This window comes from Clupea harengus, chromosome 16 (genome assembly GCF_900700415.2).
Source record: "Clupea harengus chromosome 16, Ch_v2.0.2, whole genome shotgun sequence".
In the NCBI taxonomy this organism is placed as follows: Eukaryota; Metazoa; Chordata; class Actinopteri; order Clupeiformes; family Clupeidae; genus Clupea; species Clupea harengus.
Genome location: NC_045167.1, coordinates 17182219 through 17197218, shown reverse-complemented (window position 1 = coordinate 17197218; position 15000 = coordinate 17182219). Strand labels below are relative to the sequence as shown.

At 42.9% G+C, this 15000-nt stretch overlaps 1 protein-coding gene across 1 annotated transcript; it reads right to left on the bottom strand.

The window, feature by feature from the left end:
* Positions 1–2128: 2128 nt before the first annotated feature.
* LOC105889581 (sodium/potassium-transporting ATPase subunit alpha-1) lies at positions 2129–10500 on the bottom strand. Its single transcript, XM_012815450.3, has 22 exons — positions 10372–10500; positions 10049–10162; positions 9500–9559; positions 8780–8983; positions 8521–8634; positions 8248–8382; positions 8046–8163; positions 7671–7939; positions 7072–7380; positions 6441–6575; positions 6133–6325; positions 5670–5845; positions 5433–5569; positions 4960–5110; positions 4678–4846; positions 4437–4591; positions 4001–4124; positions 3599–3744; positions 3341–3471; positions 3071–3172; positions 2534–2625; positions 2129–2304 (listed from the first exon to the last, which is right to left on the bottom strand). The coding sequence occupies exons 1-22, from the start codon at positions 10381–10383 to the stop codon at positions 2276–2278; spliced, it is 3075 nt and encodes a 1024-aa protein (XP_012670904.2). The 5' UTR covers positions 10384–10500; the 3' UTR covers positions 2129–2275.
* Between the last annotated feature and the right edge of the window lie 4500 nt (positions 10501–15000).

The following is a 15000-nucleotide window of genomic DNA, read 5'->3' as shown; positions in this document are numbered from 1 at the left end:
AGTAAAGTGGAGGTCTGAGGGGGAAGGCCAGAGTCAAATCTGTTCAAAAACAGGTTAAACCTGTTTGCCCAATCCACACCCCACAAGCTGTCTGCTGCGGGATTCTTTGTATCCGGAGATATTCCTAATGTCTCTCCAGACATCGCTTAAGCCGTTCTGTTGAAGTTTCTCCTCCATCTTCCTCCTGTAGCAGTCCAGCTTGTTTTGTTAAGTTCTCTCGTTATCTCGATTAAAACAAAAGGTTGATTCCTCAAGATGATTTGTCATGAGAAAATGACTTTTGTTTCCTCGAGATCGCAGGATAATTTTGGAGTACTCGAAACTGAGTGTCTGGTTCATTTGATGAGAAGTGGGCACAGGTGTGTAGATGGGGAAAGGGGGCAACGTCCGAGGGCATCTGGTGGACAGCTTGAGGATGGCAGGTCTGGGGAGAGAAGTAAGCAGGGGCTGGAGACAGACAGACAGACAGACAGACAGACAGACAGACAGACAGACAGACAGACAGACAGACAGAGAGAGAGAGAGATAGATAGAAAGAGAGAGCAATACAGAGGGCTGGGGATGAGAGAATGTGGCTGCACAGAGGGACTGAGGAGCAGATTGTAACACAGTATAAATACTAACTGGTATGTTGCATGTCATTCCTGCGGCCCGGGCTAGTCTTCTCCTTAAATGACGAGGACTGATCTGAATGTTCTCGCCAACAGAAAGACACAATTCATTTGCTGCCTGTGTTAGACCTTGATTGAAGTACAGTCTGATGCACTGATCAATAATAGGTACTCCTGACATTTTCAGCTTGAATCTGTTGCTAGAGTTGTCAATATGCCATCTATGCAGGCTGGCATTGAACTCCTGATCTCTGATAAACAGTATAGTAATGAGAGGAAACAACCTTTGTCTCTAAATAATTGAGTCAAGATAACGGCATTGAACTTTTGTTACTTTAAAGCTGTTTTATCAGTCATTAATTTATATCACATCACATTATGTGAGTAGAACTGGGTAGAACCGCATTGGTATAAAGGCTGTGGAGAGAGTTTATATGAACTATGAACACCAAAAAGAACAATGTTGACATTAACTGTGATTGTTCTGTGCAGCCCACCTGACTGTCACTTACCTGAACTCTGAAATAGCAGACATACTGTCACTATCCATACAGTGGAACCCTTTTAAGTGGCTACCTGCAACATGCTGTTATATTAAAAACCTAGTACTGCAAGATGTCATGCGATTGTGCAGCCGGATCCATGTCTAAATCAGAATATTGACCACTCGGAGGACTGCGTGTGTGTGTTCATTCAGAGTGAGAGCTAAAAATATCCTGAATTTTATTTACTCGCTGCGACGATCCTATAAATGTGTTTCCATGGAAACTGTCATGTTCCAACCCTCTCTGTGTGAATGAAGGCAGCAGCCCCAGTGCAGTGCCCACTGCTGGACAACTGTGCCATGACACCCAGTGCCAAGGTTGACTGTGTCATTCTTCATTATAATCCATTCACCCAAAGTAAGCCTCTAGCTTTTCTTTTACTCAAGTTAGGCCTAATCATCCCATTGGAACTTTGGATTGTTTGCACCTTTTCTCACTCTTTTAACATATGTACAAATGATCTCTTTACTCTAACTAAACAACGCTTTTAAAAGGGTGACTCAAGGACCCTTGACTTGGTCAGTGATTAATGTCAAATACAGAAAAGGCTAGACATTGTTCTACGGGAAAACAAACGTCACCACATTAAGAGATAAGATTAAGAGGAACACTATCTTGCCCAAACGGGAAATGGACAATGTGTTTTTTGTAACAAAGGGGATTTAGGATGTTGTACTATCTTCCTTTTTTCCCCTTCTTTCTTATGTATGTGCGTGTATGTATGTGTGTGTATGTATGCTGCATGTTTCTATGTTGAAGGTGTAATCTTCCACTGAAAGCCATAGTATGGCCTTGTACAACATGATTGTAGCAAGACTATACCTGTCTGTTAAATTATCGCAATGGGCGAAGGAGACACAATTTCCCCAACCCTGAACAGAATTTTGAAAATAATGACTAAATAAGTCTTCCTGATTTGATGATACTGACTTAATGTGATAACACTGATAAGAAAAATGTCAGACACATATATTTCGGTTGGAGTGATATTTCATTTTAAGTTATAAGCAATGCCATCTCAACATCTCACACATATTGGGAATACAAAATGCGTCTGCAGGGTACAAATGGGAGATGCATGCATGTGAGTGTGTGAGGTGGTGTGCACTGGTTTGCACACTAATAATAGGTTTCCTGTTCGACCCAGCCTGAAAAACAGAAAAAAAGATTTGAAAGTTACTAATCACAAAACAGAAAATCCAACGTAGAATCTTCATAATGCATTGTCACTCTACACCCGACTCACCACACTGAATTTACATTCGAATCAATTCAATTGGAAATTAATTTAACTTAACTCCAATGGCTTTTTAAATGAATTCCATAAAAGCTAAAGAGTTTAAACAACTGGGCGTTGACACGGAGTGAACATCTTACCTCCAGGGTTCCTCCGCAGGATATATCTCCTGCCCTCATCATAAAGGAAGATGAGCAGTGAGTAGGGGAAGGCACAGAACCACCAGCAAGGCCTAAACACACACAGATAAAAAGAAAAACATCAGACATTTGACATCACTTGCACTACAACGTTTCCCATTTAGGTTTAGCATTTTGTAGCTGGGGGCGCCACAGTGATATTCTGACATAATATTGACCTTGAAAACATTCTTTGGGCAAGGAAGACAAATATACCATAACCTTATCACACATTTGGCTTGACCTCATTGCCATGAAAAGATTGTCAAATGTACAAACATGACGTAGGGTTGAACACACTGCAAATGTTGCCGCACAAGGTTCTCAGTTAGCACCATGAGGTTCTCAGTTGGAACCATGAGGTTCTCAGTTAGCCTCATGGATCTAAATCCTCATTGTCCATCTTCCCTCACAATGTCATCTGCACTACATGCTATTTATGTCAGGGTAAGATACAATTGAACATTGATGAATAATGAACAGTTCATGTGAACTCACTTGAGTGGGTACATTCTGAGGGCGACGTCCATGCCAGGGCAATATGACAGGAAAGCTGCCAGGGCTGTCTCCTCAAACAGGCCAAAGATGAGGATTTTATTCCTGTGGACAAGAGGACGGAATATGATTATGAAAACATACAGGTACAGAATGTCTAAAGTGCCAGGTGAAAGGAATGTATGCTTAACAGCTGGATAAACACAGAATTGATTGATATCCAAACATCCATGTTGTCCCTCTTCGTTGCCCGCCTCTTTTTGGTTCACTTACGTCATTCCTTGCTGAATGATGGAGTTTCTTCTTGTTTTGCAGATGATGAGGTCAGCCCACTGCACAACCACAATACTAGCGAAGAATGCCGTGTGGCATGTGAACTCTATTATTTTTCTGCGTTCATATGTCTGAAAGAGGGATCAGGAAAGGAGAGATGAGAAACGGTGCAATAGCTTCAGCTCTTCAATATGCTTCCCTTTAATTCAATATTCTTTATTTCTCTCAAGTTATGTTACAGATCACTGAATTACTTACCCACTGCTGACCATAACTGTCTTCAACTGCATTATTGGATTTGTCATCCCAATCAACACGGAGACCTATCAGGTCCATAGGGAGGAATCCATTTTCCGCCAGGATCACAAAGTAGGTGAAGAATCCTGCGGTGGCCTGCATCATTCCTTAAAATGGAGGACAAAACATTTCATTTAAAGTAGTGAACATATATGTTTGGATCATTGTTCTGGACTTTTTTGTTGAACAAAAATCTGTTTGTAAAAATCAATATATTTTCTACAAGTGAAAATGTCAACATACAAGCTCAGATTTTTGTTCTACAAGTTCTCACATCACATTCTACATATTCTCACATGAAGTCTATAATCTCTCGCATTTCGCAACATATTTAGCTAGTGTGGTGCTAGAGTGTGATCTTACCAATTTGGCCGTAGGCAATACTGATAAGCCTCTCATTCACCAGCTTGTCTGTTTTTGGGTTTCTCGGCTGTCTCTTCATGATGTCACTCTCAGATTTTTCATAAGCCAGGGAGATAGCAGGAACCTGAAATATGGATCAGGTCATGAATCCCTCAAGCAGCAGTGTTCAAAGATCAGATCATACCACTCCCGACCCCACCAGCCCCCCTATCTCCACACACACACACACACTCTAATTACGTTTGCAGGCAAAACATATCAATTTTGGAAAAAAGTTTGTCAATGCCAGCCATAAGGCATATTAACAAAGACATAATGATACAAATTATTAGGTATATTAGAGACTTACAGTGTAGTGTTGCTAGCTTCACAGACATTTACAGTGACAATTCTTATGAAACACTTTACCAACAATGTCTAAAATAAATGTCTGTACCATGTCAGTGCCCAGGTCGATACAGAGGATGGTGACTGTGCCCAGAGGCAGTGGGATGTTGGCGCAGATGAAGAGGAGGAAAGGTGAAATCTCTGGAATGTTACTGGTCAGAGTGTAGGCGATGGACTTCTTCAAGTTGTCAAAGATCAGGCGACCTGAAGAAAAAAAACAAATCCAGTGGTCAGAAAGATCCAAGCACAGTGATGATCAATTTGTTTAGCCCCACAGGAGTATAGTATACCTTCTTCAACTCCTGTGACGATGGAGGCAAAGTTATCATCCAGAAGGATCATGTCAGCAGCCTGCTTAGAGACATCAGATCCGGAGATACCCATAGCAACACCAATGTCGGCTTTCTTCAGGGCAGGAGAGTCATTGACACCATCACCTGTCACAGCCACAATGGCACCCTGTAGATCAACAGAACAAAAATGGATTTCCATAAAGGGCAATTCCATAAAGGACAAAAATATGCCATCTGAGAGAATTATCAATTTGGTAAAGACCATCAATTCTGCATTACCTGTCGCTGGCAGCCCTCTACGATGATGAGCTTCTGCTGGGGAGAGGTTCTGGCAAACACAATCTCAGTGTGGTACTTCAGGATGTCATCCAGAAGGTCAGTCTCCATGTCCTTCAGCTCATTACCGTGGACCACGCAAGCCTTGGCATCTCTGAGGGTACGTAAAGAGTACAGAGGTTGAACTTTTCAGTGGGATTTGAGTTGAGGGATACAAATGTCTAAATTCTCTCAATGTTGTACATAATAATAATACTGCTAATAATAATGGATTTTATTTATATAGCACACTTTAAAATACAAAGAAGTCTCAAGGTGCTTAGAGTACAATAGCACACTCTTTAATCAAAAGGTAAAGTGACTACCTTGGATTGACCTCTTCAACATAAATATATAAAATGTGAACTCAAGTACCTCAAAACTGTACTTGAGTACAGTACCTGAGTAAATGTACTTATTGACTTTCCACTACTGACCTTGGGTTGACCTCACTAACGGGAATGTTTAGGCGAGCGGCAATGTCCTCCACAGTCTCGTTTCCTTCAGAGATGATGCCCACACCCTTGGCAATGGCCTTGGCAGTGATGGGATGATCACCAGTCACCATGATAACCTACAATGGAACAACAAAACCACCCCAAACTACTTAGGCATGACGGTCAAGGGGGCAAGGGTAACAAGTATAAGGCAAATTTGGGAATCAGGCAACCTACCTTGATGCCAGCACTCCTGCATTTGCCCACAGCATCGGGCACAGCAGCACGAGGAGGGTCAATCATGGACATGAGGCCAACAAAGCAAAGGTTCTCAGTGGGGAAGTTCACCTCATCGCAATCGAATGCAAAGCCCTCAGGGAACTGGTCGTCGGGCAGGCTAAGCTGGCTGAAACCTGACCACAAATGGTCATGGGAAAATCATGTCAAGTTTCATTTTATGCAATGGTTGTCAAATGGTCCTTTGGTGTTGTCTTTAGGGGGCAATATGACCTGCCCCTATGTTTAACAGCAGAGAAAACATCCTTAATGACCTTTTTATTTTTACTTTGAAATTTGATAACTTTTCCTAGAGTGACTCAACGAGTTACACGAGTATGCAGAATGCGAGGACAACACAAGAGTTACGAAGATTTAGTTTGAATTGTCACAGAATATCTATCTATGGGCAAGTGACTCTTACCCAGCACTCTTTCTCCTAGACCTCCAAGTTCAACATAGGCATTCTGGAAGGAATCCTTCATCTCATCGTCCAGGGCCTGTACTTTGCCGTGAAGCAGAATGGACGAGCAGCGGTCCAGGATCCTCTCCGGGGCTCCCTTCATCACCAGCAGGTGCCTGGGCTCTCCAGGGGTGGGGTTTTTGTGGATGGAGACCTTTAAAAAAAAAAAAATTTAGCAATTAGCAATTAGCATTTAGCCAGCTGTTGTGGTGACCTATAGCTGCGGAGCTATCCATTTGTGGTCGGGATATAAAGTTTGGGATTCTGACCTGGTATTTGTTGGTGGAGTTGAAGGGGATCTCGGCAAACTTGTCGTACTTCTCACGCATCTCTTTCACTGGGCCACAGCACAGCTCAATGCACTTCAGCAGGGCAGACTCAGAGGCATCACCAGCTGTGTCTCTCTGAGGAAGATGGAGGCAATTACTTATAATGACTTTAGATTTCCGTCTGCGGGCTGATTTCCCCTGACATAAATTGAGTCCAGCCATGGACTAAATAGCATTTTTGATGGGAAATTTTCCATCTGAAATACAATTAAATCCAGAACAAGGCCTATGTCTTGTCTGGGAAAGTGATTCTGAGAGTCTTCAGTCTCTTTTTTTTCTTTTTGCACCAGTTTGTAACAGCCATTCGTTTTAGAGAATAAAAACAAGGAAATGGGTTGAGCTCATTATAGTTTGTTGTTCTTTCTAAATAGCAGTCTGTAGTGTCTGTAGTGCACATCCAGAATGTACAGTGATTACATTTGACCAGTTCTTCTTTCACTTGGATTCTTGATGCATTTCACTAAACCACTTCAATTATCTTGTTAATGGTTGTAATGCATGGGATCATCTCGACCACTATTGATACATCCAAACAGTAAACATTGCAAGTGTAAATAGTTGTTCTGCTCACCTTGAGGATGGGGACATTCTGCTGATCGGCCAGGAAGACAGCGCGGTTGCACAGGCCAGCAACACGTGCCAAGGCGGTCCAGGTGGCAGAGGAACGATCAAAAGAGGTTCCTGACTGGTTTTCGGTGGTGTCTGCTTCATGGATCTGGTTGTCGAACCACATGTGGGCCACCGTCATGCGGTTCTGGGTCAGAGTTCCGGTCTTGTCAGAGCAGATAGTGGAGGTAGAGCCCAGGGTCTCCACGGCTTCCAGGTTCTTCACCAGGCAGTTCTTCTTGGCCATGCGCTTGGCAGTCAGGGTCAGACACACCTTTGAATGACATGACAACAGGTCATGAGATCAAACCATCCTCAGGGACATTGCAGGTTACTGTCCAGATCTTGACATTTTTATGTAAGAGTCGCAAGGGTTAACTTGATTAACTTGGAATTATATAAAAGGAATGTTTTCAGTACTGCATTTTAAGAAACTAGATGAACTTAAAGTATTTATCTTACTGTTTAATTGAGTTTTTACTGAGTAGTCTTGAAACTCTGAGCCCTGAGGCTTTGCAATGTCATGTCATGTTTAATCTCCACCACAGACACTGATTTACTCACAGTGACAGTAGCCAGCAGACCCTCTGGCACATTGGCGACAATGATACCAATGAGGAAGATGACGGCCTCCAGCCATCCATATCCAAGGATGAGAGAGAGGACGAAGAAGGAGACGCCCAGGAAGACGGCCACGCCTGTGATGATGTGGATGAAGTGCTCAATCTCCTTGGCAATAGGGGTTTTCCCACAATCCAGACTGGATGCCAGACAGGCAATCCGACCCATGACAGTACGGTCACCGGTGTTAATGACAATTCCTCTGGCAGTGCCTGGAAAAATGGTGAGATATGATTCAAAATTGTACATGTTGTTTGCTGGTTTTTAGGCCTAAGAAATGCAATATTAACTTTTGTGAATTGCTCGTTATGTGTGTACCTTCAACGCAGTTGGTGGAGAAGAAAACAATGTTCTTGGTCTCCAAGGGGTTGTCATTAGAGAAGTCAGGGGAACGAGACTGAGGCTCAGATTCTCCTGTGAGGGAGGAGTTGTCCACCTGACCCGGGAGAAGAGAGATATTGAGCAAAAGAGAGCAAACAATATTGAGTGCACAGATGAGATTAATTTAGCTCAAATCCACCTTGCAGCCATGAGCGGAGACAATACGCAGGTCAGCAGGGATTCTGTCTCCACCTTTCACTTCCACCAGATCTCCAGCCACCACCTCCTCAGCATTGATGCTCTTTTTCTCTCCATCACGCACAACCAGGGCTTGCTGTGTTGAGTGAACCACAAGTTAATAAAAACAAACAAGTATAAAAACAATAAATAAAACAATAAAAACAAGTTATCACAGTCTGTAAGCTTGTACACAGAAGGAGAAAGAACATGTCTAAAGGCAGTTTCTATGTACCTGAGGGACCAAGTTCTTAAAGGATTCCATAATCTTTGAGCTCTTGGCTTCTTGATAGTAGGAGAAACAACCAGTGATGATGACGACAGCAGAAAGCACAATACCCAGGTACAGCTATGTGGAGAAGGCAAAGAGGAAGACAACTGTGAGGTTGACCATGAAGACATGGAATTAAAACATTGGGTTAAATAATCTGTTGATATTTACACTTGTGTTACCTTTGATGTGGTTTTGCTTTACTGTAGGTAAAGGTACTTACATTATCGTTTGCTGGTTCATCTTCAGAGGCAGCCTGAATACCGTAAGCCAAGAAGCAGAGGATGGCTCCAATCCACAACAGAGTGGAGAACCCACCAAAGAGCTGCTTGCAGAACTTGATCCATTCTGGGGTGGTGGGCGGAGGGGTCAGAGCATTGAGACCGTCACGAGCAAGGACCTCTTTTGCACGAGAGGAGGATAAACCCTGGCAACAGAAAGGTCAGACAGGATTCACAAACAAGTCAATGAGCCAACCTAAACGAATGAACTACACATTGCAGGTGAAAGAGAATGAGGAGGAGATGGAATGAGAGATAACAGTGGGTGTTCTACAGCACTGATGAGCTGTTGCTTTGGCAACAGACTGTTGTACTCTGTACCTAACATTATTGTCAGCCTTCTCCCTGAGAATACATACACGAGGTATAATTAAGGTCTTATGTACTCTTTTCCCACTGCTGACTCGATGTGCAAAACATTAACTTCAGTTGCACTGAACATCCTGGAGTCACGCTCAACTGACTACCTTTGCTCAAAGTTCAAACTTCACCCTCCTAATTAAAATGAGCCCGCTCGATAAAAGCAAGGCATGGCTAAGGTGCACTTGAGGTCACATTGTTGCTTGCTGAATATTTCAAAAGTAAACTACTGAGAACATGTGAGTTTGACTGTGAGAATATCCCCAACCCCCCCACCTCAAACCAAATCTGCGCAAACTCACCCTGGTCAGATCTGTTCCGTATTTGCGGTGAAGCTCATCCAAGGTCAGTTTGTGGTCATCCTGTGGGTAAGAAGAGCAGAAAACTCTTATCTCATGTTGACAGTTTCCCTTGTTCTAGCTTGTTTTACTGGCAGTACTGTCCAAAAGATTTGTTTCAGTTTGCAACCAGTGTTCAGTTTGTTACAGTTAACACAAAATAAAACATACTCAGCTCAAAAAGTAGTTTGAAAGAATAAAACCATGGCAAAGGCAAGACATTTTAAGAATGGATAACTTCCTACCGGTTGTCTTTGTTTTATGTGAAAATACAAACCAGTAAGAAGTAATTTTTACAGGCTTGACAACATTTTTGCCCTACAGGTATTGCACACATTCCATACATGTGCATAGGTGTCCAGTGCATAGGTGTACGGAGCAATACTTTTGACCTCTGTTACTTTACCACTAAGCATTTATACTATATATTCTGTAGGTTTAGGTTTGGAAGAGTCTGAGCCACTAAGACAGGAGAAGTTTTGAGCAAGAGATGTGATTGTGACGAGGACTTACCAGGTCGACCTCTTTCTTCAGGTCAGCCATATCTGAAACTTTTTTGGCTTTTTTGTTAGCCTTTTTCCCTCCATCTTCGGAGGTGGCTGCCAGCTTGTACTTGTCATTTCCTTTCTGTATTAAACAACGCAAAGGGATAACATTAATAGTGCTAATTTAAATTATAGTTGAAATGTCAATAACCAAAAAAAACAAAACACAAATTACATGAACTTAGGCCTCCTCACAAACAAATCCACCAAAATGTCAAACCAAAAACGAAACAATATCGCTGAAAATAAAATGTGTAACCTGAACCTGTCAATGTCAAAGAGGTCACTTACACCCAGGCCCATTTTGAGGCCTCTCTTGTGTCCCGACTCCACAGATAAAAGGCTGCTATCCTCAGTCAGGTCCTCCTGTGACTCCCTGCAGAGGCACAGTGCACAGTAACTTATATACCCCCGCCTGTGCACCTGCTTGAAAGGGAGGAATTCGGGGAGGAGCAGAGAGGAGAGGGGTTCGGCTTCAGAATTTTTTTGTGATAGTAATGTATTCCACCTTTTTTCAGTTCCAAAGGTCGTTCAAAGACTTCTCAATGGCACATTAGCAGAGGTTGTTTCATCGAATGAAATGGTTAAATGTAACTGAATTAATTGATTGGATAAAAACTTTTGTCATATCAGCCAAGTGTTGTTTGCGTACGTCTTTGCCAACTTTGGGTTACACATGTAGCTTAAAGAGAACATTATTTGTAGTCTGTTTGATTTACACAGGGAAGTCCTCAGAGAGCAAACATGTTTGCAGCTGACTAGATTTATCACCTTATACTACCGTTCAAATAAAAAAAGACCTCCTTCACTGGTTTTCCATGCTTCACTGCAAACTGGCAGTTTACATAACAACCCCCCAGGAACAATCCTCACTGAGATCACATATTTTACCCAGTTTGGCACAACTTTATTAGTGATTTAGCATGGATTTGTCGTTACTGCATGTGGAATAGGTGTTTTAAGTGTGGGGGTGTGTGGGGGTGGGGGGGTTGGGCTGGGCCAGGTACTGTTTGTTGTAAATCACCACTGGTGTGAATGAGATGCAAACTTTCCATGCCCTGATGTGTCAACAGTGACTTCTGACAACAGTGACTACATTTTGGTGCGGACCCTGCACTTATAGTCGATTACGGGGTTGATAGACAAGGTGTTGAATGTGTTAATTGAGAGGCACCAGAACAAATATCACACAGGACAGGAGAACTTTTATGTTCAGCCTACCAGTGCTTCCATGTTTGGCTTACCAACAGCACAGTGAGATGCATATCTTAATAAGTTGATCCTTTTAGCACACAAAGAAACAGAACCACTTTTTCCAGTTTTATGTAAACCTCAAAAAGACTGATTTGATATCAACCATTTACTCATCCGACGAGGCGTTGACAAAGGCAGATGTGAATGTATTGTCATGTATTGGCAAGAGAAAAGTACAAAAACAAACAAAAAATCAGGATTAGGCCATACAGAGATGACACTGTACGTGACAAGCTATGGATCAGGTCACGTAGGTCACAGGGCTTTTCTTGTGGAACTGCAAACTCCATGTTCTTCTTGGTGCCCTTGCTGTTAACGAAGCCTTTTCCAAACTCTGTAACTCAGTTTTGACAGCCTACCCATCTCTCCTCCCGGGGAAGGCGAGCCCTCTCAGTACCCTGCAGCCATCTTGAAGGTTGTCACGGTTTTTAACAAGGCCTCCTCATACCCTCAGTGTGACTCGATGTGACAAAGACCAAGTCTTGCTGTCAATCACTACCTGCATTTCTGCATGGTCAGACCACATAGCCCCTTTCAGCAAGTGAGCATTGGTTTGACAAAATCTATAAATGTTTGGAAGGGTGGATAATCAATGATTAAAAAGCAAAACTGACCCAGAGTAATGAAAGAAGCCAACAGGAAAAGTCATAGAGTCACTGAGTACAATATCTCATATATCCGAAGGGACATATGAAATAGGAGACAAATAGGAAAAACGAATTCCACAGCCTTTGCCTGCAAAGGGCCTATTCTTAGCAGCCTCAGACTGAAATGTGTGGCTTAACTATGACAGAGCAGTGTTAGCTTGAGTGAAAACAGCAGTCCAGGGACACTGAATATTGATGTTAAGAGAATTATTTAAGAGATTCTGTACTCTTCTGAACGAGGAAGAACATTTAGATATTTTCTTTGAGCAATCTCAGCTCCACAAATGTTCCCATGGACATGTTCCGATACTTAGTAAAATACCCTCTAATGGGTGTGGACCACTTCATTGCTGTTTGTTGTCAAACGGTGATGATGGGTTGTGATCTTCTGCATCTGAATACTTTAGTCTTATGTCTCCCCCCCCCCCCCCCCGTGGGAAAGACTGAGGTGTTAAAGGCAATTTGCATGTGAATTTGGCAAAAACTAGAATCCTTCTTTGAATGCATTCCCAGTTGACTATCACCTGGCTACCTGTCCAGTCTCAAGGTTGCTGATTCTATACACATACACAATCCACTCACCCACAGTGTTAAATATTTAAGCTCTGGCTTTGGTATTGTTTCCCTAAGTGGACAGACTTTATATGACACAATATTGCCACATAGTCTCCGACACTCATTAACTTTGCGGTTTCTGTGGGAGAGGGGGAATAGGGAAGTGAACCGACCAGTTTTCCAAGCGGGTGCATCAAAGGTGTACCAGGTAACTCTATGCCTTTCCTAGAAGAAAGGACACTGTTGTTCAGCTCAACTCACTCCTCACTACATTCATATACAAAGCTACTTAAAGGCACTGTTTTTCCCTACCTCATTCTTGACATCACTCTATTAGTTGGTCTGTACTGCATGTCACCTGCATTGTTTTAGTACCTTACCTCTATGTTATTGTCACCATCTTGCCAATTGTTTTTTGGTCAAATTGCAAGAAAATGACTCTTGTTGTAATTTCTTCTTGCTGCATCTACATGCTTGGAGTCATTGCTCCTTTTTGGATAACAAATGGTTCAAATGAATCAAATGTAAATGTGAGGGTGATTGCCAAACTGTACAAAGTGCTTCCGTTCAGCTATGCCAGAAGCCTGTGGTGAAGATTGTTCTGTCAACTGCAGACCGGACTGGAGTTGAGCTGGAAGAGAGGGTGGGGGATGGGGCTGAGTGGAGGCATGAGGAGTGGGGGTGGGTCGATGGTTCTCCTGCACACTAGTTGATGGAGCTCTCATAAGTCCTGACCACAAAGCCTGAGCTGGAACATAAAACTGTGAAGAGACCTTTTTTGTTGTTGTTGCAATTGTTCTCTTCTTTTCAGTATTTGGCCAAACTTAGTGTAACCACTTGGCCATATTATCTTCTGTCTCCATCTCTCTCTCTGTCCCCATTTATTTCTGTTCCTGTTCTTTCAGCTTGCCTGTTTTTGTCTTTGCTCCATTTGATCTGTCTTTGGCTGCATGTCTGTTGACACAAAGAGCTGGCATCATGTGCACTCTCCTGGGAGAGAAGAGAGGCAGACGGTGCTTGAAAGAGTCACTTCCCCTGTCTGCCATTATCACTCTGTTCTACCATACAGTACAGGAAAATGGCAGCAACAGGGGGAGAGAGAAGGACAGACAGAAGGACAGATAGGGCGGGATGGAGAGAAAGAGAGGGAGAGAAACTGACAGAATGATAAACATGATGGCGGTGACAAAGACCAGTCCCTCTCTGAAGTGACCTTGCCGAGAGTTAAGGTGTGCCGTGATTTTTGGCCCTCCAAAGTAAACCCGTCTTACCCAGTTGTACCAGGAAGTCTCAGGATTCAGCCGCACGGTAGAACTACATTTTTTTAACGAAGACTTTCACTGCAGTTCAAGCGTAGTGTCATGCAGACAGCACTGATTTCAGTTCAAGCGTAGTGTCATGCAGACAGCACTGATTTCAGTTCAAGCGCAGTGTCATGCAGACAGCACTGATTTCAGTTTCTGCTATATGATATCCACTTTAACCTCCCACACCATTTTCTCAGTACCAGTAATACTAGATTAGGGGAATAGAAAAAGCAAACCAAGTCTATGAACCAATGACTGTATGTAGAATCTATATGTGGAATTGCTTTGAGGAATTATGAAGCAGTGTAGTAATTCAGCAGGACCTATCATTTGCCTGGTATGTTCAATGTTTTGCCTACTGAAAAATGCAGGTGCAACTATGCAATTAAGTCCACCTCCGTTTCAAATTGCCAGATTAGTTGAAGTACAGCTTCCTCTCATGATTATTAGTTGTACCTTTGTCCTCTATATCCCGCTCTCTATCCCTCTCTCTATCTCTTTCATCTGTGCTGTCACTCCCAAGCCCAAGTCCAAGTCACACGTGATGCCAGGGGCCCGCACACATTGGACCCTTTGTGTGAGCCGCATGTGAGACACCATTGTTCATTTTCAGAGAGGAAAGAGCAGGAGGCACGGGAATAGAGAGAGAGAGGAAGAAAGACAGATAGCGAGATAGAGGGAGAGAAAGAAAAAAGAGAGAGTAGTAGGGGGGGATGGTTTGGGAGATGCACCTAGCAACATGAAAAAGCTTCACGGCGATATGAAAAATGCCACTCAGAAGTTTCCTTGTGTACACGCCCCAGTCCATCCTCTTCCAATTTTCCACTGGGCTCTGCAGATATCCATCTCTCAGCCCTCTCAGCCCTTGGGCATGGGGTTATTGTGGTGAGCCCCTCACATTCGTTGTTCCTCGATTGGATTATTTCGCTGAAAGAAAAGATTGTAGAAGTATCAGTCTGTCACATGTGGAATATTCGAGCAGGGTTCGGCCGTTTTTCAATCTGCACCCATGCAGTGGAGGATCACCGCAAATCGTTTAATCTCAGAAGAGCCGACCAACTCTGTAAGCCGAGTAAGATATGTAAACAGTACATAGGGGATCGGACATATGGATCCCGCATCCCTGAATCATTGCATCACATGGAGAGAGATAGAGA